The sequence below is a fragment of the Haliaeetus leucocephalus genome, unplaced genomic scaffold (assembly GCF_000737465.1).
Source record: "Haliaeetus leucocephalus isolate CR32 unplaced genomic scaffold, Haliaeetus_leucocephalus-4.0 Scaffold858, whole genome shotgun sequence".
Lineage (NCBI taxonomy): Eukaryota > Metazoa > Chordata > Aves > Accipitriformes > Accipitridae > Haliaeetus > Haliaeetus leucocephalus.
The window spans coordinates 3022602-3048085 of NW_010973294.1; the positions used below are offsets into that span (position 1 = coordinate 3022602).

A 25484-nucleotide genomic window follows, 5' to 3' on the forward strand; every position below is an offset into this window, starting at 1 on the left:
GTGGAGATAAAGGAAAGAGTCCAAGAATTAAGAATTTCAGAAATGAGTTCTATTGACCAGACGTTACTAGTTTTCTTGGAAGAAAAATTGTGGGACCATGAACATCATTGCTGTGAAGGACATTGTTCCCTATGTCAATAGTATCTGTTCCCTGATGAAAGAGAGTAGACGAAGATTTTTTTCAAACAAATCTGGGTATTACATTTGTTCTTAACTTTATTTAAATATTTTGGCTTTTGGGTAATAAGCTCACTGTGTATGCTTATATATACTAGAAAGAAAAACAGTCTGATGGTGAATTGCTCTTTGTATATCTTAACATAGCTTTATTAAGAAGCTTTCAATCAAAATGTGATAGCACTTGCTAGATCTGAGTTTGCAAAATCCAAGAAATCTTAAGTTTGTCCCAGATGATTTCAAAGGGATAATGTGTTGAAAAATGGGATTTAATGGTAACTGTGTGGAAGCTGCTATGGTTTCAGACTCCTCTTCCCTCTTACCTTGTAGACTGTTCCTAGTGAAGCGTTTTTCCCTCAAAATGCAGAGCTAGACTTTCTATTTTAGCTTCCTGAAGGTGAGTGATCAAAATAAATACGAAAAGAATGATTTGGCTCCTTCAAAGGCACCAAGGCCTCAGAAACTTGGAAATTCAGTTTACAGCTGCTGAAAGGTGGCAGTAAGTTTGAAGAACAGAATTCTGTGAGAAACAGAAGGCAACTGACGTTACGTCTTCTAGGGAAGGATACATGAAGGCAAAGCCTCTAAAACCCCATTGGAAACTAGGGATATTCAAGAACCATACAATAACAGCAACTAGGGTAGAGGCTGAAGAGACTTTTTGAGATGTGTGTTGAATTTTCTTGGGGAGTCTTGTATGGCATATACTGTTCTAACATTTTAACATCAGCCGTTTCTTAACGGCATCATGAAATATCTGTTTACAGGAGAGGACAGGTAAAGATAATGCCATTTTGAAAAAGGAGCAGAGCATTAGGACAAAGTGTTTTGGACACACAAGCAGTTTTGATTATATGGACCCACTGTTACTTGTAGTTACAGTAGACCTTTATTGTTATGTTCTGTTTAACATAACAGACAACACATATCTTATGTGAATAACATGTATTTTCCAATAACGCTGGTTCTTCTATTGTGAAATATGATTTTTTTAATGAGCAGGCTATTCAGTACATTCAGTTCATTTTGTGAACTCTTGACATGTTTACTGCTATCTGAATACTGCTCTGGGGACGCTTGGTGTTTATTAGTATTGTCACGGGCATTTCTCATGGAGCATATCGCGAACACAATACAAAAAGCTCAAAATGTGGATGTGAATAAATGGTAAGTCCTTCTGCAGATCAGACCAGCACTGCACACAAACAAGCTGTTGTACTTCCAACTGAAGTGATATGTTTCTGCTCCTGCTGTGCCAGTACCCACTGGCATTCCCTACAGCTGAAACACATAGGTGACTGTGTTCACCCTGTTTGTAAAGTTGGTGAGTTTTAATCACTTGCAGCAGTTTTTTAAGTTAAGTTGTTAGAGGGTGCAGTTTCATGTTATGTCTATATCTAGCCTATTTGCATTTACCTCATACCAGCACTGCCATTACTATGATCCTGCAATTAAATACTTTAGAAGACTTCAATTTTTTTATTATTTTTGTGTTGTTGTTGTTGAGATTTGTTGTCTGTTGGATTAGTCCATAAACAGGCTTGCTGTGGGGTTGAACAGGCACTGGTACAGAGGGAGTGCAGAAACGTGGTTGGGGAGGAAGGTAATATCCTCAAGGGATATCCATTGAGTGGCTCAGATGTGTTGTAAAAACCATGGCCGCGTTTTCACTTAACTCTTTAGAACAATGTAGTTCGGCTTTCCTTCACAAAGATTTAATCTCATCCATTCCAAGCGATTAGTTCTTGCCCGTCCTTTTGTGTCATTGCATATTTTGACTGGCATACACTGATCAGGGCTAAAGTAATGTTTACTGGGGGGAGAAGCCTGGCTATGTTAGGGTAGTTCCCACCTGAGACATATGAACAGAATCAAATATCTAACCTTATATATGTTGGAAGAGCATCATTTGATCTTCATGTGTACACAAATTTTCCATATGGGTTTGTTCTCTTAAAAAGTTAATTTAAATTAATTCATTCTTGGGGTGTGGGGCATGGCACAGAAATCAGTGAAGACTTCCTAAATACTTGATGTATTTTATTAAGAATACTATCTGTTATGGTGATTTCTTTTTGAATAAATAATTTTTATTTATTTGTAGGTTTTCACTGCTGCTTCTTAACCTGGAAGAATATTACTTTGAACAGCACACAGCTAATCATATTATAAATAAAGGTTGCAGAGATGAAAGGTACAAAACTCTTACATTCATGTACTGGAGTTGTTCTAGTCTCATGTATCTCTAACACATACTCGACTACTTTGTTTTTTATTGTTCCTTTTAGAAAATTTAGAGGGTCTCTCAAAATCTGTTCAAAGTCAATAATTTTTGAACCTGATGACAATATCCAACCCATTATCAAGGTAAGCAGTGCAAACTTACAATTTCTTGGTAACTTAAGATTCTCTTTAAAAAGCTTTTAAGAAAGAGTATGTGTTTTTATAACTTGCTGCAGATACCACTGAGAGACTGCATTAGTATAAAAGCCCCAGAAGATAATGAAGCAAATAACCCTTTCACACGGTACGTGAATTCGAATTACTGTATTTAACTCCTTTTAAAGCTGAAATGCCTATCTCTTCAAATATCTTATTTACATTTTAGGGATACATCTGGAGGGATTTCTGTTGTATGTAACCAGGTAAGACCTGCATATAGCAGATTCTTGATGTATAAATGAGCGAGGTTACGTTCTTTAATGGTGTCTTTCTTGAAGCTGGAGTCTTAGGGTGGGGGGGTTAACTGAAAATAAAACTAATTAGTGTCAAAACCTGAGCATTAATGTGAAGCTGTTGATGCTGGAAATTTCAAACTGTTAATGACTTCATTAAGTCATTGATGTGATAAAGTGAACTTTTTGCACTGTGCATTTTGTAATGGAGCTTAAGGCAATTTTGGAATTGAATGAAAAAGGAGAATAGACTGAAACTAAACTGGTTATTAATCATCTTTGTTTTGGTCTTGTTATATTGCTTTCTTCTACTTTCTGCAGCATGTAGTGGTAATGGCAAAGTCATCTTGATCCTTGCAGTTCAGCTTTGTGAAAACATTGGACTGTACTGTGTGTCCACCAAATAATTTTCAGTAGCTGTCCTGAAATACTGGGTTCAAGTTTCAGTCATAAGTTGTGATTAACTTGGGTATGTTCATACTTAATTTTAACCAAGGGAGTATACTTCAAGCTTTGATAAATTGCAGCTGATAGGTGTTCCAAAGCTGTAAATGTTTCCAAAAAATGTTCATGTTTTCATTTCAGGAAAGAACAGAGATGAGGTGGGAAATATCCTTTTAAACATTGTAGTGTCTTTGTAAAATCTGTCTTTAGCAATACCTGAAATTGATAGCCTTGCTCAGCTAAGTACTGCTGCAGTCAAAAACAAACTCAAGCATTTAATATTATCTATGCTGGAGAAGTTTGTGGACTGTGTTAAAGTAATCACTATATTTAATTTCATCTTGAAACTGCTTCTGTGAAGAGTATTGTGTAGTCAATGTTTCTTGTGTTGGCAGATTTTTTTGTGGATTGAGTGTTTTTAAAAAAGGCATTTCTAATTGTTCTGTGTGATTGTTCCACCATACATCATTAGTATATGTTCTGAAGAACAAATGATTGTAAAAACATCTCATAAGAAAGAAGAATTAACTTTTAAAATGGCAAGTGTGGGTAGCACCCCTCAATCCCTGCCCCTCCCATGTGTAGCTTGCCAGTCATCCTCCTGTCTCTGGGGTAATGTTCTGAAATAGTTGGGTGGTGTGATAAATGCTGGTATTTTGCATAAAAGACATAGGGACTTTTGAGTGTGAAGTACTCGCTAGTTGTACTTATTACAAATCATGATCTAATTATAAGTATTTTTTCTAAGCAGAATTTCTGCCTTGTAGGAAACTGCACGTAGTGAATAATTGGAACATCTTAAACATCTTTGCCTTTTCAGGCTCAAAAAGTTGTTAATGCATAGCTGGATAAGAAGCTTTACTTTATGTAACAGGCAACTTAGAAACTAATGGCTATAAAATACAGCAAATGGGAATAATAATTGGAGGTTATTTCAGTATTTTTTCTCAAGATGAAATTGGGGAAAAAATCCTCCAAAATAGGAAATGAATACAGTATGCTGAAATTTTTGCTCTGCTTACTTTTTTTTTTTTACTTGTCTACTTTTTCATGTAATTTGGGGGTCTCAGTGTAGAAAAATGTTTAATTACCCTGCAGAAGAGCGACCTGAGTGTAAAGCAGATGTCTTGTACTCTGATTCTTATTCTCCTGTGGCCTGGTTCAGGTCTGTACATGCTGATGTCAGATGAAAGGCACTAGTTGCCATTCTTTTTTAATGTAGCACTTAGAGAGGCATCCTAAGCTTGTAAGCTTCTAAGCGTGCCACTCCCTTTCTTCTAGTTGGACAGTGCTGTGAGTGGTCGTGTGATGAAGGTTGCATCTGTTATCAGCTGGTGGGAAGTGGGAAGGCTGTACGTGCCAGCCAGAAGGCTTCTGGCTAGAGAATGGTACACATCTGTTCTTGCAAATTTGATATTTGCTCTTGATTTGAGGCTGCTGCCACAATGCCTTGGAGTGTACAACCACAGGTGTGCTACCTGTAGGAAGCAGACCAAGGCACTGGAAAAGGCCCTTTGATCGGTCAGGTCTCTTGGGCCATGGAATAGAATACAGTTGGTAGTGCAGTCCACTGTGTTTTGTGCAGTTCAGAACCAATCCCGAGTCTTACACTCAGGCCTGAGATTTAGCGAGTTTGAGCCTTCCCTACAAACAGAGCAAAACCATGACTTCCTTCTGGCTTGTCTTCTTTCAGACAGCAGATAGTAAGATGATACCTACAAACCAGTGTGCTAGCAGTCAAGTCTTCCTATAGGAATTGTGAGAACGTTCTCAAGAAGGAAAGTAGTTTTGTGTGGGTTTGGGGGAAGGAAGATCCTCTCTGATGTGAGAATAGCATCAGAGAAACAAAACTGTTCAAAAACATGCTGTTGGATGAGAGGGGAAGACTGGTGTTCATGGTGGTTGGAACTGGAAGCGAAATGTTTGGCAGTGGAAGAAGGGGTTCATTTGAGAATGTTTACACAATAGTTTATCTTGTGAGTTGCTTATGTGGGGTAGTTCTCATCAGTTCAGAACCCCAAGGGCATGAGCCACCAGAATAAAAGGAGGGAAGGATTCTTCCATTGAATGGGATTAGACTGATGGCTGTGCATATTGGCTTTCATGTTGCAACTCCTTGAAGGTCATGTGATTAGAATAAAAACTCACTAATAAACTACATAAGTAAGTAAGCCTCTGAACTTAGTTGGACACTTGCCCTTTTTGCAGTTAGCTGCTATAAAAGGTCATTGTTTTTCTGCAGTTTATCTGGGGTAGCTAAAGCAGGATATTGCAACTCAGTGTTTTGCTTGCTTAAACAGCATTCTTAGATTTATCTTTATCAGTACTTCTGATTTATTTTATTGTTTTTTTAAGGACTGAAAGTGTAACATCTCTTACTCTTTCAGGTTTTTCTCATTAAAGAAAGAAACATTATTGCACCCTATAAAACAGTGAGAGTAAGTATATATTTTCTCGCTATTCTTAGCAAACTAATGTTTTCCAAGGATTTATGTTTCTGAAAGAGTAAGGTAATTATAATTTGAGGAATGTGACAATAAAGCTTAAAAAAAAAAGTAATTGTGCATATGATAAAACAGGTGTCTGAATTATTCCATAATGGGTTTGTGATACTTCTTGGAGGACATACTGCAGACTTGATACTTGCTGTTTACCTTGATATGCAGCTCTGTGGGTTCAACAGTCAGAGCTGTTAGCTGGCTGCTGGTATTCAGTGGACACTGCATCCTGGCTAAATGGCTTCTCCTCAGTTCTGCTTACACCTGAGATGAGACATTGCTAATTGGTATTTCCCAGCTGAGTGCTTCACAGTTCAAAGACATGGCAGAAAAGGCTGTTCACAGCAGAAATCGGAGCTTGCTTCTGGTTGCTTTCTGCTGATGGCATGGGTCTGCTCTGATTCTGAGCCTGGAGGCTTCAAGGCATAGAAGTAAGGGGTTTTCACCTGGAATGTGAGATAAGACACAAACACAAAATGAAAATGTGGAGTCAAACACCATATTTGCCCAAGAATTCTCAAATTATTTGTTCAAGTAAGAATTTTCAAGAATGCTGGGGTCCATAAATTTGCATTACTGTAATGAACAGCAAAGAAGCAAGTGATGATCTCTGTTCTCTCAACAACTGCTTTGGGTTGGTTTTGTAATTAGATCTGTCTCTAAACTAAGATTTTTTTAATTTTCTTTGCTTGTTTGCCTTATGCCATTAATTCTTCATGTGTCGAACCTGTTTTCTCTCTAGTCCTTCTATTTACTGTTCTGCCTCCATATGCAACATTTAATAAGTACAGAAATATCTTATCACATGGCCAACACAGTGAAAAAGAAAAGAATCAAAAGGGCTGTTTGGAAGGCTTTTAATTTTATTTTCTCCTAAGTCAAGATTCATTCATACCTAAAAATTCCTGACAGTTAACCATTACAATTTATTTCACAAAAGTGCAGCTATGTTTCTGCATATTAAAACAAGAAATCTAGTTTGCTTTCAATCATTTCAGATTTTTTTCTGTTGCTGCTAAATATCTTCTACTTGAATCGTTGCTGGTTCCAGACACATCACTGAGTGCTGGAATTTGGTAGTACATTTTATCTTCCATGTCTTGCATTGATTATTTCAGATCAATTACAAAATACTGAGCTATTGTCTTTGCATATGGTTGGAGAGCTACAGAGAGAAGTGCTCACAAAAGCTGGTACGTTGTTGGCTGTAAGAAGTCCTGGTAGGCCATCCACTAGGATTTCTGAGAGCTGCGCTTTCCCTATTGAAGGAAGAAGGTGCTCTGGGTGAAATGTTACAAGGCTTTTATCTAAATTGCTACTGAATTTCTTGTCTCCCTTTATTCCAGCTCCACTTGCTTCCTGAAGCATCCTTTTCTCTTGGATTGCTGTCAGTTCAGCTCAAATCACATACATTATACTGAAGATCATCTAGATTGCCATGTCTTCTTTCCTTTAGTTTTAAATTAATCCAATTGCATCCACTGATCAATGTCTTGGTGTAGTCTTACTGATCACTTTTTTTTAAAGTCTAGCCTGAGAAATTACAAAACCCTACAGAAATGTATTGATACAGTTTTATACTACATTCAGGGGTCATCAAGGGATTCTACCACCTTTGCTAAATATGAATCATGTGTAAGAGTCAATATCAGTTGATCCATGCACATACTTTTAATATACTTAAGTCAAAACCAGAAATATGTACTATGAAACAACTCTTAAGAAGGATAGGAAAACTTTGCAGGGGGAAAATGAGTATGCCACATACTCTGGGTGATGTGGTAGTGAGGATTTTATAACTGTCTAGTCAAAACAGGTTGTGATTGGATTTGGGATCTTTTTCAGCTCAAAACTATTTATGTAGAGGAGAATGATACCTTTTATAGCCTAGTCTTTAAAAATTTGATGGTCTGGTATCTTTTGTCTAAAGGATATACAATAGCTGTTTAAATGTAACATATCATTTACTAGTTCTGTATTTACATGGGTTTACCTGATATTAAAATAGAGCAGGTACTAGTTCTACATTTACTGATATTTACACTATATTAATTTGTTCACTTCAAAGCTATTATGTTGCATTGTATTAAGTAATGGACTAAATACTGCACAAAGAGCTTACTCGAGAGAAGATACATTTGTAAGGAAAAAAAAAAAACAAACCCCTCAGGTTTAACATCCACCTTTGGAATGTTTTGGATATACTGCAACCTTTGATAGCATACTTTGACCAGGTTTTAAAGTATTTTGATTTTACTTTTTTTTTTTCCACTGGGCTTTATTTTAAACTCATTTGTAGTAAATGTACTTTTGGTTTTAGGGTAGAACAGAACACTTATTCCAACTGGATGTTGCTGGGAAACTAGGAGATGTTGTGCAAACTCTGCATCAGGTATGTAGTTATTTGATATCACTACACACTTCTTCACAGCATCTTTTTTGATATTTAATGGAGAGCTTTCTTTAAATATTTATTCTCAAGGTGAAATTCTTGGAGTATCTATTTTTAAAATGTAGCAGTTGAACACAGCATCTAGGTCTGACAGCTGCCATAAGCTACCCATATTAGCTTTTACTATGCAGGATGGTAGTATACAGATAAAGTAGTAACATGACAGTAGCAATGAACAAACATGTCCTACTTGAAAAAGAAATAATAATAGCTCTTTTAGTATTCTGTCACCAAGAATGCTAAAGCCCTCCAGTTTCTATTGACTTCTGAGCTGTGTGGGAGATCTCTGTGCTCTTTCACTTAAAGCTCATTGTTCTTTAGCTTTACAGGGCTTCTTGTCTAGATAAGATGGGAGATCAAGCTGCCATGGTAAGTATCTGATTATTTCTGATATCACTGTTTAATAATAAAATTCTAATTGCATTTGAATCATAGACCATATTAACTTTTTTTCCCTCCACATTAGATAACCGCTATATTGCAATCGCGCTTGGCTAGAACTTCATTTGATAAAAACAGGTATCTTTCTAATCACTTTTTACTGGGAAATTATATTCAACTTGTTGGTTGATTAGTCTACTGCATCAGTACTTAATATGTGCTTGTTTGGGGCAGCATAAGTTCTCTAGTCCAGAGAGTTATCTTCTTTGTATTCTGAACCATCTGCAATGGAGAATGGGAAATTCTGTGTTGTGAAGATGAATGTATTACTTATTAATCTCTCCAAACTGTTCCATTTATGTGTGAATTTGTAGCAAATTGGGCATCATATGCCAAATAAAGCTCTATATAGAAAAGTCAACTGGCTTACTGCTCTGAGACCAGTGCAGAACATAGCAACTTGCCTTTCTGGAGTGCCTGTTAAAGTAGAGGTCTCAACAAAGAACTTTCTTCATGCCTAAAATAGGCTTAGTGAAGTCCCCATTCTGATGTCCCAAGGTTATAAGCTAAACTAAAACCTTTCTAAAGAATTTAAGGGTAGCTCTATCTAAGCAAGAACTGGAGGTAAACTTACTCCCTTTCTTCACTTGTAGATTTCAAAGCATTTCTGAAACGCTGCGTATGGAATGTAAAGCAGAAATGGTGACACCACTGGTGACTAATCCAGGGCATGTGTGTGTTACTGATGCTAACTTGTACTTCCAGCCTCTTAATGGATATCCTGTAAGTGCCTCATAGATGGTCTTGCATACGATGTGAGCACACTGCCCCTCTAGTGGACAGTTTTCATTTTGTGTATTATTCTTCTTAAACGCACATGGAGCACATCTCCAGGAAGACTCTGTTTTCAGTTAGAAGCTCCTTAGTTTTCCTTTGATCTGTGCTGCTGTGTTGCAGTCAGTGTATCGCTACTTCTGAGGCTTTATTCGGTGCTAACTTGCTTAAAGTTGACCTCCTACTGACAGAGCACAAAATGTCCTTTGCTCATTCTCTATTAATATTTAAAGATCACTCTTTGTAACATTTCACTTAAGATAAATTTCTTAATCTTACTTTCGGATGCTCTTCCTACCTAGTGATAGCTTTATATACATTTAGTTTATATTGGAAGATCTTGGCTAGGTTTTCTATTAAACTAATCATTTCTTTCTCTAGAGGAAAACTGAGTGCATGTTGCAGACAGATAACTGCTTTCAAACTTAGTCACATAAATAGCGGCAATAGTCTTAGCAAGCCACTAGTATGGTAAAAGTATGTCCAGACAAGGAAAATGCGTTTCACAGCTGAAGATGACAAAATGCCATTCAGTTTCTGTCCACCCGGTGGCACCATTGGCAAACAATTTGCCCAGCAGCCCAATGGCTTCCATATTTTTAATATAGTTTCTTGTGTTCTTCTCCTCTCTTGCATGGTTATTGTAACTGGTGACAGACTCGGGTGATGATACACTATTCTTTATTCTTAAACTCCTTTGCTACTCAGACAAGAACCAACAGCAAAGACAAGCTTCCTCTTTTTAACGTAACTTTTAGCACCACTGTTCCACTGCTAAAATGACGTGAATGGATATTGTTTTCATATTGCTAGTATCTCTAGTCAAGAGAAACTTCAGATTGACTGGGGAGGTTAATGTAGAAGAACATATACCTTCTAGAATATTTCCATCTTTTCTTCCCCCTCCCTTGCCCCCCACAGAAACCAGTAGTACAAATAACACTGCAAAATGTGCGTCGCATCTATAAAAGAAGACATGGGCTAATGCCACTGGTAAGCTCAAATATTTGTTTATTTTAATGTCTTCCTGTATATATTGTTTCTTAATGACCAGCTGAAACTGTGTGCATCGTTAGGTAAAAGCTGCATTTTTTTTAAAAACTCTGAATTAAGTAGTGAACAGCACTCAAAGATCCTTTCTGGTTTTTAAGTGGTTTAGTTCCCTGTGTTGTCAAAAAGATGAAAACAGGAAAAGTGAACTCTGTCAAGGATGAAAAATTTCTTTCATAAGCAGTCGGTGTAGGGGAAGGGAGAAGGGAGTACCCTCAAGGAGCAATTCATTCCATTTATCTCAAACACCTCTCTTGGAATAGAATGAATTGCTCGCTCATGGTGTATTTCCTCTCTGGATTGATTCATGGAGGGAGCTTGATCACTGGTTCAGATTGAGACTAATGTGGAGTGATGAGTCCCACTGTATGTGACTGAGGGATGAGTGCTGCAGTGGAACCTCAGTTGTATGCTTTCAGTGTTTGCACTGAAATTTCAGTCTTGAACAAAATTTTTGTCTCAAAACACATTTAAACTAAGTAGACGTTTAACTCTCTCTCATTCACTTAGGACAAAAAAGTATATTACCTGTGCTTAATCAATCCAGACAGAGCCAATCTATGGACAGCTATAAAGCTATTTGTTCAGTTGGGTATAAACTGAATGCTTTTACGATTGGAAATGGGAAAGATCAAACTGTTAGACTTCATGGGCAAAACTACAAGCCAGTTGAGTCTTAAGTTTTAGGTATTAGTAACTGGAATATTCTGTTAAAAAACATGAGTATTACAACTTGTCAGTAATTGCTCTCATTTACTTTTTCCCCCCCCTTTAACTTCTAAGGGACTTGAAGTATTTTGCACAGAAAATGATCTGTGTTCTGACATCTACTTGAAATTCTACAACTATCAAGATCGAGATGAGCTCTATTTCCTTATTGCAACATATATAGGTTTGCAGTATTTATTTATTAATGTAGTCCATAGTACCATGTGAGGGGAAATTTGTCTGGGTTTTGCTCTGTTGGTTTGTGGGAAGAATGAGAAGAATAAACAGATGTATTAGCCCTAAAAATTTTTGATAGAAGTAAGCAAATTTCAGAATTAATATGTGATGTTCCATATATTCTCTTTGTGTTTGAAGAGCTGAGTATGAAAGCTGAAACGGTATTGTTAAGGTGAAACTAATTCTTTCAATCTGCGACTTGATACGCACTGTTGTTTAACCCCCCCAAAAAACCCAACCCCCAAACAAACAAATGAAAAAACCCACAAAACACTTTATCTTCAAAGCAAGGGGTAAATAAGATCCACTCAGCTAAACTGTGTTTTGCTGAAAGAATATAGACTGACTTGTGGGTGGATCCCCCTGGCCCCCAGTTAAGTCAAAGTAAAAATCCTGTTGAGAAGAGTCCGGTAATGGATGGATTTGCAGTGCATACATAAATACCTGAACTTTCCTCAGTCTTAGCAGTGGTTGATGAAAATTACCATTCTGAAACAGTTAAATTCTCATTTCCATTAAATCTTGGATGCATTAATTCTTAAAGTGGTACATATCTTTTGCAGATCATGAACAGAAACTTTCTAAAAGACTAGCGTGTGTCCTGGAAAAACAAGGAGAAAAAATTAATAGTTTTTCTGTAATGCTGTAACAGCTGAGACATTGAAACTCATGTTTACTGCCAATATTGGAAGTGTGTATGTACACTTTGTACTATCTTGTTACTGTATCAGAGCTCTAGTTCTGTTTTAATGAATTTACCCAAATATCAGTTCTCTTTTTCCCCACTTCACAAAGCAAAGTGGAAAGGCCATAAAGGAGTGATCAATTCCCCTGAGAATCGTTTTAGTCTTTTAGATTTTCCTTTTGAAAAGGAAATAGATTCTGACATGATTTACTGTGTTATTTCAATAACTGCATGCTGTTACCCTGCTTCAGACTTTGTTTTCTGGATAACTTTCAAAGATGAAGTTTCATGGTGCAAATGATGATGATGATGATGTTGCTGGAGCTTAAAAATAAAAGAAGGGTGAGCCATTTCTCTAAAGGTGTTTGTAGCACCTCAGTAGCTGTCTCTGACAGCAGAAGATCCTCTCTTTGAAGTTGCTAACACTTTTTACTTGTAGAATTTAAGGTACTAAGGTGAAGGGAGGGTTGGAATATGTTTTTGCAGCCTATGCTGAGCTAAAACAAAGGCCTGCCATATCCTAATCTGAATTCCTTTCCTTCTAGTTAATAATTGTAGTGATAATATTTGAATAATTTGATGTTTCATCACTGTCCCAGGACACATAGTAATCCTAATTCTTTAGCTTTGTGTTGTAGCCTTCAGCTGCAAATGGTGGTAAAAGGTATTTAAAGACTTAAGTAGGAGGAAGAGCAGCCTGTAACACAGACGCACTAAAATAAGCATGCAGAAGTGTGCTGTATGATGCTTTGTATGGCAAGGATGTGGTTTCACACTGATTACTTGATGATTGGATGGTTTCTTGCCATCATGCCATGGTTGCAGTCTTTCAATTCTGCTATTTCAGGCACTTGCCAAGCCGCTGTAAACTGAATCAGTGGAAGGAATAATTAAAAAACAAAACAACCAAACCAAACAAACAAACATGCAGAACTACCCCCACCCTCCCCATTTCTGTTCATAAACCTGTCACACACAGAGGACAGTCTAAGATAACAAAGAAATCTCTTTAATTTCATTTTAAGAATTAAATCAATATTCCCAGGTAATTTTGTTGTCCAGCAGCGTACCTTAGTATTATAGCTATTGAGGAGAGTAGTGCAATTTTGAATTCCTTGAGCCCCTGCCTAGTGCTTCCTTAGTTGTCCAGTAAGAATTATTTTTTTTTCTTGAATCTAGCAGAACTGCTTCTAGAAACTTGAAATCTTAAAGGTTGCCTGACTGCCAAGAGAGCTGTTCATGGTCTGCAAATATTTTTCTAAATCTCCATAAATGTTCACGTTTTTTACCATCCATTGTTTCTATGTTTGGTTTCAGCACTCCTGTGTGGATTTTGTTGTTGTTGTTTGGTTTTTTGGTTTGGTTTTTTTTTTTTGAATGCAGTTTAGGCCTGTTTAAACAGATCTTAAAAAATATATATATATGAAGTATGGTAGCTACTGAAACATGAAGTTATCACTTAATTCTGACTTGTTCTTTTAAACAACTATGCCCTTAATTATTTTATGATACCTTGCATAATGTTAATCACAGTATAATTTGGGAATGGAACTCCAAACCTCAAAAGTCTTAATGTTTTCTTTTATTTTAGAAAATCATATTACAGAGCATACAGCTGAAAGTTACATGTTGCAATGGCAGCGAGGACATATATCAAATTACCAGTATCTTCTTCACCTCAACAATCTGGCTGACAGAAGCTGCAACGATCTCTCCCAATATCCTGTATTTCCCTGGATCATAGCAGACTACTCTAGTTCAGTATTAGGTATGTGTATACAAAAAGGCATGTGAGTGCATCATGTCCAACCTGAAATGTCTTGGAGGGGGTTTTACACTGCGTAAAGTTCATGTTACATCAAAATTAACCTGGCATTAGTGATCTTGGATGTTTTCTTGTGCACTTACCCCTCCTCTGGAGTTCAGTGGACAAAACACCTCACCTTTTTTCTGTTAAGTATTTCACTCTTCACATAGAGTATGTACCAAACATCTGCTTGGTCGCTTTGAAAATCAGCAGTACTAAGCATTCAAAGACTTTCTGTGATTCTAATAAATGCAAAGGAACCAGTAAAATGGCTTTTTATGGAACAAGTTGGATGCATTGAAATGTATAGAATCCAGGTGTTGTTTTACAGTTCTTGGTATTGCAAGTTGAAAGGAAGAGGCTAACAAGGCTTGTGCCTAAATAAGCTCCTTGATTAAGGGTCTTAGTGCAGTTTGTGTTGGAAGTTTGTCCTTTTGAGGATTGTGTCCCTCTACAAGGAGTAAAGCAGGGGAATCTCATATTCATCAGCACCCACTCAAACACTTCAACCTGATTTGTTTGGTGGAACTTAACTGTAACCTGACAGAATAGTTAATGAGTAGGAAGAAGATGATACCAGCTGCTTTTGTGCCTCAGGTAGCAGGACCTGTATTGACTAGGTGATGTTAGTTGCAATAGCTGTCACGTACATGTAACTACTAGCTCTTAAGCGAGAGGTATGAGATTATGTCTGCTTGGAAGGAAGATGATGAGTAGCTGTTTACACTAAGACTATTCTTTTGTAGTTAGGGAGCAGAGAAAATTGCTGGAGGGGTTCTGTGTTGGGTTTTGTTTGGTTTGTTGCTGTTGTTTGGGTTTTTTTCCTTTTATTTTTAAATACTGATTAGAGTACATTCCTGTTTAGTAGAATGCACAGAGTCTAACTATCTTTTTTTAGATCTGACAAAGCCTGAAACATTCCGTGACCTTAGTAAACCAGTTGGTGCCCTGAATAAGGAAAGGCTGGATAGGCTATTGGTATGTATACCTTAGCTTTTATGTGCTGCACATCTTGGGACTTGTACATATTGGCAATAAAAGGAGCTTAGTCAAGCAAGCTTTGGGAATTCTGTAGGTATCTAAAACTAACTATGAACCTTATCAGAAGCAAACTTACCTATAAAGATACCACATTTATTTTCAGCTTGATTTCATCAGTACTGATTTTATCAGTACTAATTTGAAACAATTTGAATCTGTTTCTCTTACTACCATTTCATATGTATATGCTTTTAAATATTTTACCTCCTTTTAAAATAAAATCCCCAAATTAATTTAACTATTGTAACTGCATTTGTATGGCAGGTACTGAGGTGCTATAAACATATATGGAAATATAAAACTTCAAGACCAATGAATTTAAATGCATAATGTGAAATACGTGCATAAATTAAACAAGAAAAGTAGTAGAAATCTTAATTACTTCCATTTAAGAAAAATGCTGAATTTGACGGAGAGTACTTCAAAGGGAGGAAGTCTGGAACTATGGAGATCAGAGCACCAACTTGAAATTTCCACATGCAGATAATAGTGCACAAACTATTAGATTATGATAGGTTTTAGGGATAATGCATAGGAACTTCAGACAGGAGGGAATCTTCCAGCTTGAATTAAGTCAGTATGTTCTTCCATACTCTCATTAAAGTTCTTGTGAAAGACAAAAAGGAAGTATTTGTTTGCACTTTGAAGTTGAGTCACTCACTGCAGTTACATGTGAAAGAGAGAAAAAAAGCTGCAAAGCTGTTAATTCTGGATGATAAGTTATAATGACTTTTTTGCCTTGTTGATTTACTGATCTGATTAAAGCTGCATGGTTATTAAAACTTAGAGTTTGTTTTATCATTAGAAAAAAAAATTGAGGGTGGTCCTAACCCATGTCTTTAAAACAATAAGAAAAAAGTGTGTATGTGTTCAACACTGAAGGAAAGCAGGAGTGCTGATTTTAAACAGACCTCTCTTTCTTCATATGTTGCAGACACGTTATCAGGAAATGCCAGAGCCTAAGTTCATGTATGGGAGCCATTATTCATCTCCGGGTTATGTTTTGTTTTATCTCGTTAGAGTTGGTAAGACGGCTTCTACATGCTCTCTGAGCAGACTCTTACCTCCAAAGTGGACAAGATTTGGAACAAGCTGGTGATTTTTTTTTTTTTTTTTTTTTTCCTTCTCCTTAGCTCCAGAATACATGCTCTGTCTGCAGAATGGAAAATTTGATCATGCTGACAGAATGTTCAACAGGTTTGTTTACATTTTGTCTATAACAAGGTTTGTTTTGTTTTCAAATACACATCAAGGGAGTGCAAAGCCTTAAAAAATATTTTTTTAACAAATGTGTGATTGATATGTGTTATCTAGTCTTGCAGAAACCTGGAAAAACTGTTTGGATGGTGCAACAGATTTCAAAGAGGTAAATGGCTGGAAAATGATTCAAGTCCTTCTTGGTATCTGTGCTAAGCTTTCTGTTCTTAGATGTCTCCTGTTGATTTGAGATTTTTGGGGTGGAGTGTGTTTGGTTGGGGGTTTTTTTGCTGTTGCTTTTGGTTTTCAGCTGTGTGAGGATTTTTTTAAGGCTGTTGACTGTATTTTACAAGTTTTTTAATGTTTTTAACTTCTTCATTCTCTGTAATTCCTTGATTGTTTGTCTGCTTTCTGGCTTTTAGTTTAACAGAAGTGTCATTATGAACGTTATTGGAATGAGTGGGAATTACCGGAGTGGATTAAGGCTGAAAAGATGCAATTTTATATATCATTTGCTGGAATCTTTTAAGGATTTGGCTGTATTACAACAGCACGTCTGGAGAGGTTAAGCTATAGAAGTTTTATCTTAGTTTTTTGAGCCTTATAGAAATCACAACTTGTAGAACATGTTGAGAATGATTAACTCTCATATAGTGGGTGCTCTTAAATAATGTTTCTTTGATAAAGGAGTTTTTATATAGTGATACTTTAAAAAAAAAAGTCTATAGTTGATGGTTAGCTATGGTGGTCTTTAAATAATTGACATAACCTCTGAAACTTTTGTCATCATTTTAGCTTTATTCTAGATTTTTATCTTGACTCTTACCTGATGTGTTAAAAATGAGAAGGTAGCTATACAATGAGAGTTCTCTTAGATATTATGGATTTCTGTGTCACACATTGCCTGTTAAAAATATTTATGCCACTCTGAATTTAGCTCAGAGAATTACCTTGTAGGTAGTCAAGAAGCCTAGAAGTAGTTGGAAGGATAATGGGAGGAAGTTTCCAGTGCTTCTTCACTGACAAAGAAGAAAGCCTGGAAAAATTACTACCCAGCTTTAGGGCTTGACATATGAACTTCGATAGCTTTCAGTTTTTACTCACTGTATTCTACTTAAGTGATCAAAACTAAGCTAATCTCAACCCCTTCCCCCCCCCTTTTTTTTTTCTTTTCTTCCAGTTGATTCCAGAATTTTACGAAAATGATTCTAGTTTTCTAGTAAACAGTTTGAAGTTGGACTTGGGAAAAAGGCAGGGTGGAAAGATGGTTGAAGATGTAGAGCTTCCTCCTTGGGCATCAGGTAATAATAGTCAAACTTCTTGTATTATGAATTCATTCCAGATTATCTAGATTCCTGGGATGGTGGTTCTTCTCTCAAAAACGCCCATTCTATTTTCTTCTGAGGGAATTTTTGGTTTAAAACATTGACATAATTAATCCTTGCATTTAATTTTTATAGCAAATTTGAGGTTTGGTGTGGGGTATTGGGGTTGAGAGGTTTTTGTTTGGTTGCTTTTTGAAGAGGGAAGAGAACAGAGATGGATATCAATACTGAATGGGATATCTTCTTATTTAATTAACCTTTCTTTTGCCAGGTCCTGATGACTTTCTTCAGAAGAGTCAAGAGGCTTTAGAAAGTCAGTATGTATCAGAACATCTTCATGAATGGATTGACTTAGTATTTGGCTACAAGCAGAAAGGAAGTGAAGCAGTTGCAGCTCACAATGGTACATACACACTTTATAGAAATAGCAAAAAAAAAAAAGGGATGCTTTAATTAGGCAGGAATGGTAAACAACAGCATATCTGTAATGCCTGATTGGTTTTTAGTGTTCATAACTATGCTTTGAATGCTTGATCCTTAAAGGAAATGCAGTTCTTTGTTACTGGAAATAGCGTCTCATCTAGTAAAATCTATTGCCTTTGTGGTGATTTGCATCTTTGAAGATGTACTTAAGATGGTAGGCAAGAAGATTCTACAGCGTAGCTGTTATTTGCTCCTGCAGCACAGTGTGGCAACGTAGCGTGGAATTAGTGTTTCCCAATTAAAAATGAGAGTCTGTAGGGTCTCCACACAAACATGTATTTAACTTTCCTACACTGCAATTGCAGTGTGCGAATTTCAGTGCAATTTTTCCCCCTCCTCCTGAGAGAATTGGTAAGGGAAAGAAGGAGCTAATGGGCTATAGCTTTTCAGGAACAAGAATGAAGGAAAAAGTATGCAGGTGACTAGGTTTGCCCTTGTGTACATACATAGTACTGCAGTAGTATATATACTTTTTACTGTACATGTGGAAAGTTTCACTGTTGGCAATCTTAATCTGAGCATGAATGTAGCCATTGTAAATGCTTACTAAAAGGGATGTGATTGCTATGTTGATGTGTTTAATTTTTGTAGACCTAATAGTAATACCCATGATTAACTTATTCAGCAATCTGATATTTAGCTATGTATGTTACTACCTAATAAGGAAGTGTCTACTTAGTAAAGTAGATCAGATTAGCAGATCAGATTTTTAGGGTGTTTATTCCAGAAGCCCTGATCCTTTTGAAGGATTACAAGGAACAGACAGTGTTGAGATATTTTGCACTTAACAAGATAGAGTAAGTTTTAAAAGAAAACCTTCCTACACCAGTGGGGAGGGAGTGAATAAGGAACTCTTCATTTTGGTAGTCAGTGCTTTCTAGTTCCAGTGTAAGATAATGTGATTTGTTTTGTGGTGGGTTTTTTTTGTTGTTTTTTTTTTCTGGTTTTTTTGTTGTTGGGGTTTTTTTTAATATGCTTCCCCACATGTCCTTAAATCATGGTTGGCTGTATTTTAGGTTTGCAGGGTTTGGCATCCAATCATACTGTGACCATAAGCGTCAATTACAATGTGCCAGAGGCTTTGAATATCACAAATTGGCATTTAAATTATGGCACCTATATTTTTACCTTTCAAATGAGAGCACTTTTTATGCACAATGTGCTGCTTCTGCTGCAGTGTGGATTTCTATTAGCATAATGAATTGCAGACACTTGAGTAGATAAGAGAGATGTAAGGGATCTGTGTATGAATGAACTCATGTCAAAAGATAAAGTAAATATTCTTATGCAGAGGCCCCAAAGTAATTCACTGTTGTCGTGGTTTAACCAGGACAACTGTGTAACTGCTATCCTCATAGCACATGAACAAATGAATAGGCAGACCTTTATGGTCATTCTTTACTACATTTTGTTACCTGTCTAGAAAATAACCAAAGATCCAGTTATGCAACTGGGCTTTTTCTTCTTTCTTTATTGGGTATGGGGGGGTGGTATTTAATGAAGCTTAAGTAAGTTATCCTTCCTTTATGAAAGGACTGATTTCTTCTGAAACTTTCTCTGAGTCTCTCAGAAATGCGAAACTTTTTTCAGGTAAGAAGCCCAGGATTAAAACACAAGTTCTCAAACTCTGTAGCCTGCTGAAATAGCTTTGTTGCTTAAGTATAACCAAGTTGGGTAAAAAATACAACTTTTTTTATAGTAGGTATGCAAGACAAAGAAGTCTTGTATATCTACATTGTACAAATAAACCTTTTTTTCCCCCCAGTGTTTCACCCACTAACTTATGAAGGAGGAGTGGATTTAAACAGGTAATTAACAAGAATCTGAATGTTTTTGTTAAGCAGTTAGCCAAATTTCTCAGTATCCCTCCAGGTTCTCTGCTGGCTGTAAAAGTGCTGTGTGTATGAATGGTGTAGCTCTTCCATTTTGTACTCCCAAATACGCAGGGAACCTGCATTAGGTTCTCAGTTCTAGCACACATTGAAAGATTGTTACTCAAACATTTCTTCAGTCTGGCTGTTGTGAAATTACTTTATTTTTTTTTAATGGATGAGCATATTGTCATTGTACATAAACAAAATTATGAAGCTGTCATATGACCGTCCATCACATTTGTGGTAAAACAGTTCTGTAAGAATTTGTGATGGCCTATAGTGCTGTAGTAACTGCACATGCAGGCCCATGCTTTCAGGGGAGGGGAGGAAGAAAAAGTACTTGCCTGCTTGGCTTAATTAAATATCTTGTTTTTGTAAAGTATTACGGACCCCAATGAAAAAGTAGCTCTGCTGACACAAATCTTGGAATTTGGACAGACACCAAAACAGTTGTTTACAATTCGTCATCCTCGGAGGATAGTACCGAAATTAAAAAGCTTGTCTCGAACGTCTAGTCACAGTGTTTCCATAGCTGAGTCTCCAGGTAAATGTTTAACAGATAAACTGATGATGTAACAGATTTGTAATTTTGAGAAGTTCTGTATCTTTCTCCCACAGGATCTCATTATACAACTCTCTTGGCCACTTTCCCTGTAAGCCAACTCAAAATAAATCCATGAACTAACTGTTAAAGACAAACTGCCAAGACCAGTTTCAAATTTGAAAATACAGGCGTTGTCCTGCATTTTGCCGTCTGTTCCAATGGTCTCCTCTGGGACCATTCAACCTCTACTTTTGAAGCTGTGGGAGGTCTATCATCCCTGGCCTTTCATGACTTCAAAAATCAAGCTGATATGACAGCAGCTTCAATGGCCATATCTGCAGGCATTCTAAATGATGTAAAGATTTGTTCAGTTTTTGAACAGAGATGTCTTTGGGGTGATTGATTGGCTTGGTCTAAATAAACCCTAAGAACTTAAATTAAGCATCCAATTTTTTTTCCTTTTCCATGACCTGAATGAAAATCTGTAAAGAAATTGCTTTGTTTTCCATACATACTGTAGAGACAATGTTGATTGAATAACTTTTTCAAAAAAAGGATGTGTAATGCCGTCACAGGCTTCTGTTCAATACGGAACTTATAACATTTCTCTGAAACTAACATGCTGTGGTCCTCATCGTATAAATAGTGGTCTAACTATAAACTGGACTGAATCTTCAGCCCAGTTATCACATGGAAAAGGTTTCCTCAGTTGGTTGTCTTTAATTAACTTACCATTAGATGGCTTTCATTTTTAAGCAGAGAAGTGATGAGTGCTACTTAGCATGGCAACCTGCAACATCCAAATGCAAGAGTGGCTTTGTGTGGTTGGTAATAAAATTCATATGTGTTAAATGCATATGGTGGTATGCTGCTTAAGTCATAAATTCACAGATTAACAGTTCCTGTTGGGTTTGGCCTTTTTATAGTAGTTGACATCTAATTGTCTCAGTTTTGTTGTGTTTTTTATCCCTTAGATTTTGCAACAGTGCAGTGAAATGAAGTTGTGACATTCCTAACAGAATGCAATAGAATAATAAAAGCACATGCTGTATTGTAGCAGTAGATGGCTTTCCTGGTACTTTTCCATTTGGAAAGCTCTTGACATCTCAGTGGAACACCAAAACATCTCTGCAGAAAAGTTTTTTTTGGTTTGGGGTTTTTGTTCGTTTGTTTGCTTTGGGTTGTTTTTCTATTTTGGAAATGTATTCTGTAAAGTCTCCAGTTTAAAAGCCCTAGTTTGAGGAGAAAAATCACATTTTGACTGTGTAAGCCTATGCGTTCAGGAAGACATTTGGAAAAAATTCAGTCATCTTGTCACTCTCTGTTAGCCAAAAGTTCTTATTCCTGGAGCTCTGCATGATTTCTGTGCTTTCATATTTGTGCTTGAAACTTCAGCTACCTAGTTATTTGAAATCTGTCTTTTTATTTTCTATTTGTGATGAAACTTTATTGTGGTATTTTATTGCAGTTTCTCCAAATGAAGAATCATTTGAAGATTTGACAGAAGAAAGTATAACACTTGCTTGGAACAATATTGCCAAACTAAAATTAGATGAGCAATATAAAATTCACAAAGAGTAGGTACTATTATTTTCTTTTCACAGTCAAAATTATTCCATTTAATTGGGGGGGTGGGGGGTATCTGTGTGTCAATCTGAATGATGGGTTAGGGTTTAAGGTAAATACTTTTCTTTGTGAGACAGCTCATTGATTTGATTACACGAGATGAGTTCGAGAATATGATGGGTTATCAATCCAGAAAAGGTATTTGTCAGCTTGATTTTTTTGTTTTCTTTTGTTCCTTATACAGAAGTAGAGCTAAGTTCATTATCATTTTAGTACCTGAAGCAGATATTGATTACCCTTCTCTAAAACTGTGAGAGCAGCAGCCAGATAAAGACTTGAATTTGTTTGTTTGTTTGTTTGTTTAAATATAAATATTTATATAAATATAAATAATATAGTTAGGAGGACCTAACTTCATCCTGTTTGATTTGAAAGGTTAAACCACTTAAGTTCAACTACTGTACAGCTTGAGCTGCTGCTGTATGACCAGTTTACCAGGTTTCCAGCTATAGGTTTTCAGTTAATCCAGGTACCAAATTACTGTTCTGATGGATTCCTTGGGAGTGATGAGTCAGTAGGGGGACTTCACGTGAACTTTGAAAATACCTAACAGTGAACAACAGCAGCTATATTTTAAAGAACAGATTTTCCTTTGGCCCCATCCCTTGTCCTAGTGGCTGGACTAGTAAGAGGATTTCTTATGACCTGGAGTGCAACTACTTTCTTTGTGACTGTAGCCCAATCTAGAAAAGAAACATTCTCTTGTCCAGGGCCTCCGTTACCAGGTTATGGTTAGGGAAATCCTGATCCTGAAAACAGACTTGAATTTCAGCTTCTGATTCTTTTTTTTTTTTTTTTTTTTTTTTCTGAAGACAGCTGAGAAAAAAATAGAAGCAGGTCTGTGTAACAGAATTTTGGCTGTGCAGAATGCTCTGTGCTTCCTAACAACTAACTCCCTGACATAAGCTATGTGTCTAAATTTCTAGACTATAGTGACTATGCCAGTGTCTAATTTGAGGAGAAAAGACATGCAAATTCTGATTCCTGACACTTGAGGTATTCAGTATCTGCTTGTAGGCAGGTTCCCGAGTCTTTTTGTAGCTAATCCCAAAGACTGAATGTGAAACTATTTATCCTCTCACATGCGCATGTCCTTTCTGATGAGGATGAAGTTCTTGCAGACCAATATGGGGAACCTGTACTGGTGTTTCACATATTATATCAAGGTATATTTTTTTGTTTCTAGGCATATAACACACCACTGTAGTGCTTTTAATCTCCTTGAATGTATTAGCTCTTAGAGAGATCAAATAACGAATTTCAACTATAGTCAATTTACAGTATGGTGGTTAAGTTTCAAAACCTATGAAATCACCCATAAGCTTACTTGTATTAAACAGGGCAATTACTGGAATAGCAGTCACTTGCAATGGGTCTTCTGTTTTCACTACATCCCAGGGTAAGTATTATTGCAGAGGTATTTACTAGAACCTGCAGTGTAAATGCAGGCTGTAAGACCAAATAATGTTTTGTGAACAAAATAGCATGAAACTCTGAAATATAGTTAAGATTGAATCCCATGAATATCTTCACAGAAAGCAAAATGAAGACAACATTAAATGGGCTATTTCTGGAATCACAGAGTTCTGGTTTTTTTACAGTCATGAAAGGAGTGGCCCTAATCTTCTGCCAAATGCAAGATTCTTGTTTTCACTTCATGCTCAAGTCCTTCTTACTGTTTGAGGGAATTTCAGTATTCATATGTGAAGGCTACTTCTGTTTGGCTTTTGGATTGTCACCTTTGCAAGTCACCTGTTACAGAAATTAAGTTAAATATCTATTTCCTGTAATTAAATAGCTTAAGCAGATGAATTTGTTAAGTTTTAAATAACTTTGACTCAGGATTTCAATATCTTCTATGTCTAGGCTTGGGAAGGTGGTAATTTCTCCCTTTAGATACCAGAATTCTTTTAGAGTTTGATGGGCACGGGGGAGTCCATCCGTAACTCGTGCAAAGCAGGCTAGTTCCAGGCTCAAGTCACAAGCTTTATAAAGAGTTTCTCAAAGACCATGAGAAACCTATACCTGCTTTTCACAGTAAGATATCTGAATATTCAGGCAGGAGCAAAATTACTAGCTTCTATAATAGAAAACAGTCCTTTTATCTTCTATTTTGTCCATTATCCCCAGATTCAACTTTGAAGATGTTTTCCAAAGAATCAAAAACAATCCAGAGAAGTGTGTCTTTTTCAAACATGGTAAGTTGCTGTCAAAATAAAAATGAGATCATCGGGAACCTTCTGAAAGCTACTCACAGAAATGGCTCTTAGCATACATTAATGCCTCTTTTCTTCCCCTGCCTACTCAATTGTATTGTGTGTGAATAATTTAGTGGAGTGAATTGAAACTCTGTCAGGCCTCCAGGGAGACAGAGCACATTCTGCGAACATAGGAAGGGAGCATTAAATGGTTGCACTTTACTGCTGTGTTAGCTTTGCTCTGAGTTGCCCTGCTATCCAGGGAAGGGCTTGCAGTAGACAAAGATAGTCTGGCATGAGCAGAGGAGTCTTCCTGAACAACCTTGAATTGCCATTGGGACCAGAATCACAAAGCTTAAATTCCACCCATGTGCTCACATCCAGCATTGCCTTACGGCTCCCAAGTACTTGAAGGCTGTGAGTCAGCCAGCGGAGGAAAACCAAGCACAGGGAGTGGAATCTACGCTGGGTGAATTTGAGCCATCCTTCCTCAATGAGCAGTGATCTCGGCAACCTCTGAACAACATTTTTCCCCTGCTTCTAAAACAGAGCTTGGAAAGAGATTCTGTATTTGATTTTCTGTGCTTGAGCACTGGCCAGACCTGGGTCATAGAGATACACTCCCAACTGTCATGTTCAGAGTCCTTTATTGAGGCAAGACACTAGGATATATCAGCCTTCTCTGCATCCTCATCTCTAGGGGAACAAAAAAGGCAAATAGGTTGCCGAGACAGAAGCCATCACATTCTCTAACAGGTACCCAAGTAAGTTGCAGGACCAAGACCCTATGGCCTGCTATGGCACACACTACCAGGTGAATCTAGATACAGCAATTCCTAATGCTTTAGCCAAGGCAAACTTAGGAGTGTTGCTTCTTGGCACTGTAAAAAGGGAGCTCTGCTGAATCCTAGATCAAAAAATCAGTTTTTCATGAGGCCTTGTATACTTTTTTAAATTCTTTTCCTTTCTGTAGTTTTAGCCCTGATCTGTTGCAGCAATGCTAGAAGCAGTAGTCTTTTTGCAGTCAAGCAGCTGGTTTTTTAGAACAGATCTAAAACATAACCAGTAATGACACTAGTAGAAGCACTGGGCTGATTTTTTTTTTCCTTGCTGCTTCCAGTGATGGTAATGTAACTGAGCAGCTGTCTGTAACGCATGTTTCTTGTTGAGAATAGTAGAATCAGATAGTTACATTTGTTGCTTGAAAAAGTTAAGCTCATAAGTAGCTGTCATGGAGAACAAACATCA

The 25484-nt window shown here is 36.9% G+C and overlaps 1 protein-coding gene across 1 annotated transcript in view; it reads left to right on the forward strand.

Annotated features, from left to right (window-relative positions):
• The first annotated feature begins 925 nt into the window (after positions 1-925).
• NSMAF (neutral sphingomyelinase (N-SMase) activation associated factor) overlaps positions 926-25484 on the forward strand; it is a 30303-nt gene continuing 5744 nt past the window's right edge. The window contains exons 1-24 of the mRNA XM_010582962.1: positions 926-954; positions 2282-2371; positions 2466-2544; positions 2637-2704; positions 2786-2822; positions 5684-5734; positions 8115-8186; positions 8568-8615; positions 8713-8765; positions 9281-9410; positions 10383-10454; positions 11295-11403; positions 13733-13909; positions 14847-14926; positions 15924-16014; positions 16123-16186; positions 16304-16355; positions 17367-17487; positions 17783-17914; positions 19760-19802; positions 20249-20412; positions 21881-21989; positions 23379-23437; positions 24169-24236. Of these exons, the coding sequence (XP_010581264.1) occupies positions 926-954; positions 2282-2371; positions 2466-2544; positions 2637-2704; positions 2786-2822; positions 5684-5734; positions 8115-8186; positions 8568-8615; positions 8713-8765; positions 9281-9410; positions 10383-10454; positions 11295-11403; positions 13733-13909; positions 14847-14926; positions 15924-16014; positions 16123-16186; positions 16304-16355; positions 17367-17487; positions 17783-17914; positions 19760-19802; positions 20249-20412; positions 21881-21989; positions 23379-23437; positions 24169-24236 (1998 nt within the window). The remainder of the gene's footprint in view (positions 955-2281; positions 2372-2465; positions 2545-2636; positions 2705-2785; positions 2823-5683; positions 5735-8114; positions 8187-8567; positions 8616-8712; positions 8766-9280; positions 9411-10382; positions 10455-11294; positions 11404-13732; positions 13910-14846; positions 14927-15923; positions 16015-16122; positions 16187-16303; positions 16356-17366; positions 17488-17782; positions 17915-19759; positions 19803-20248; positions 20413-21880; positions 21990-23378; positions 23438-24168; positions 24237-25484) is intronic.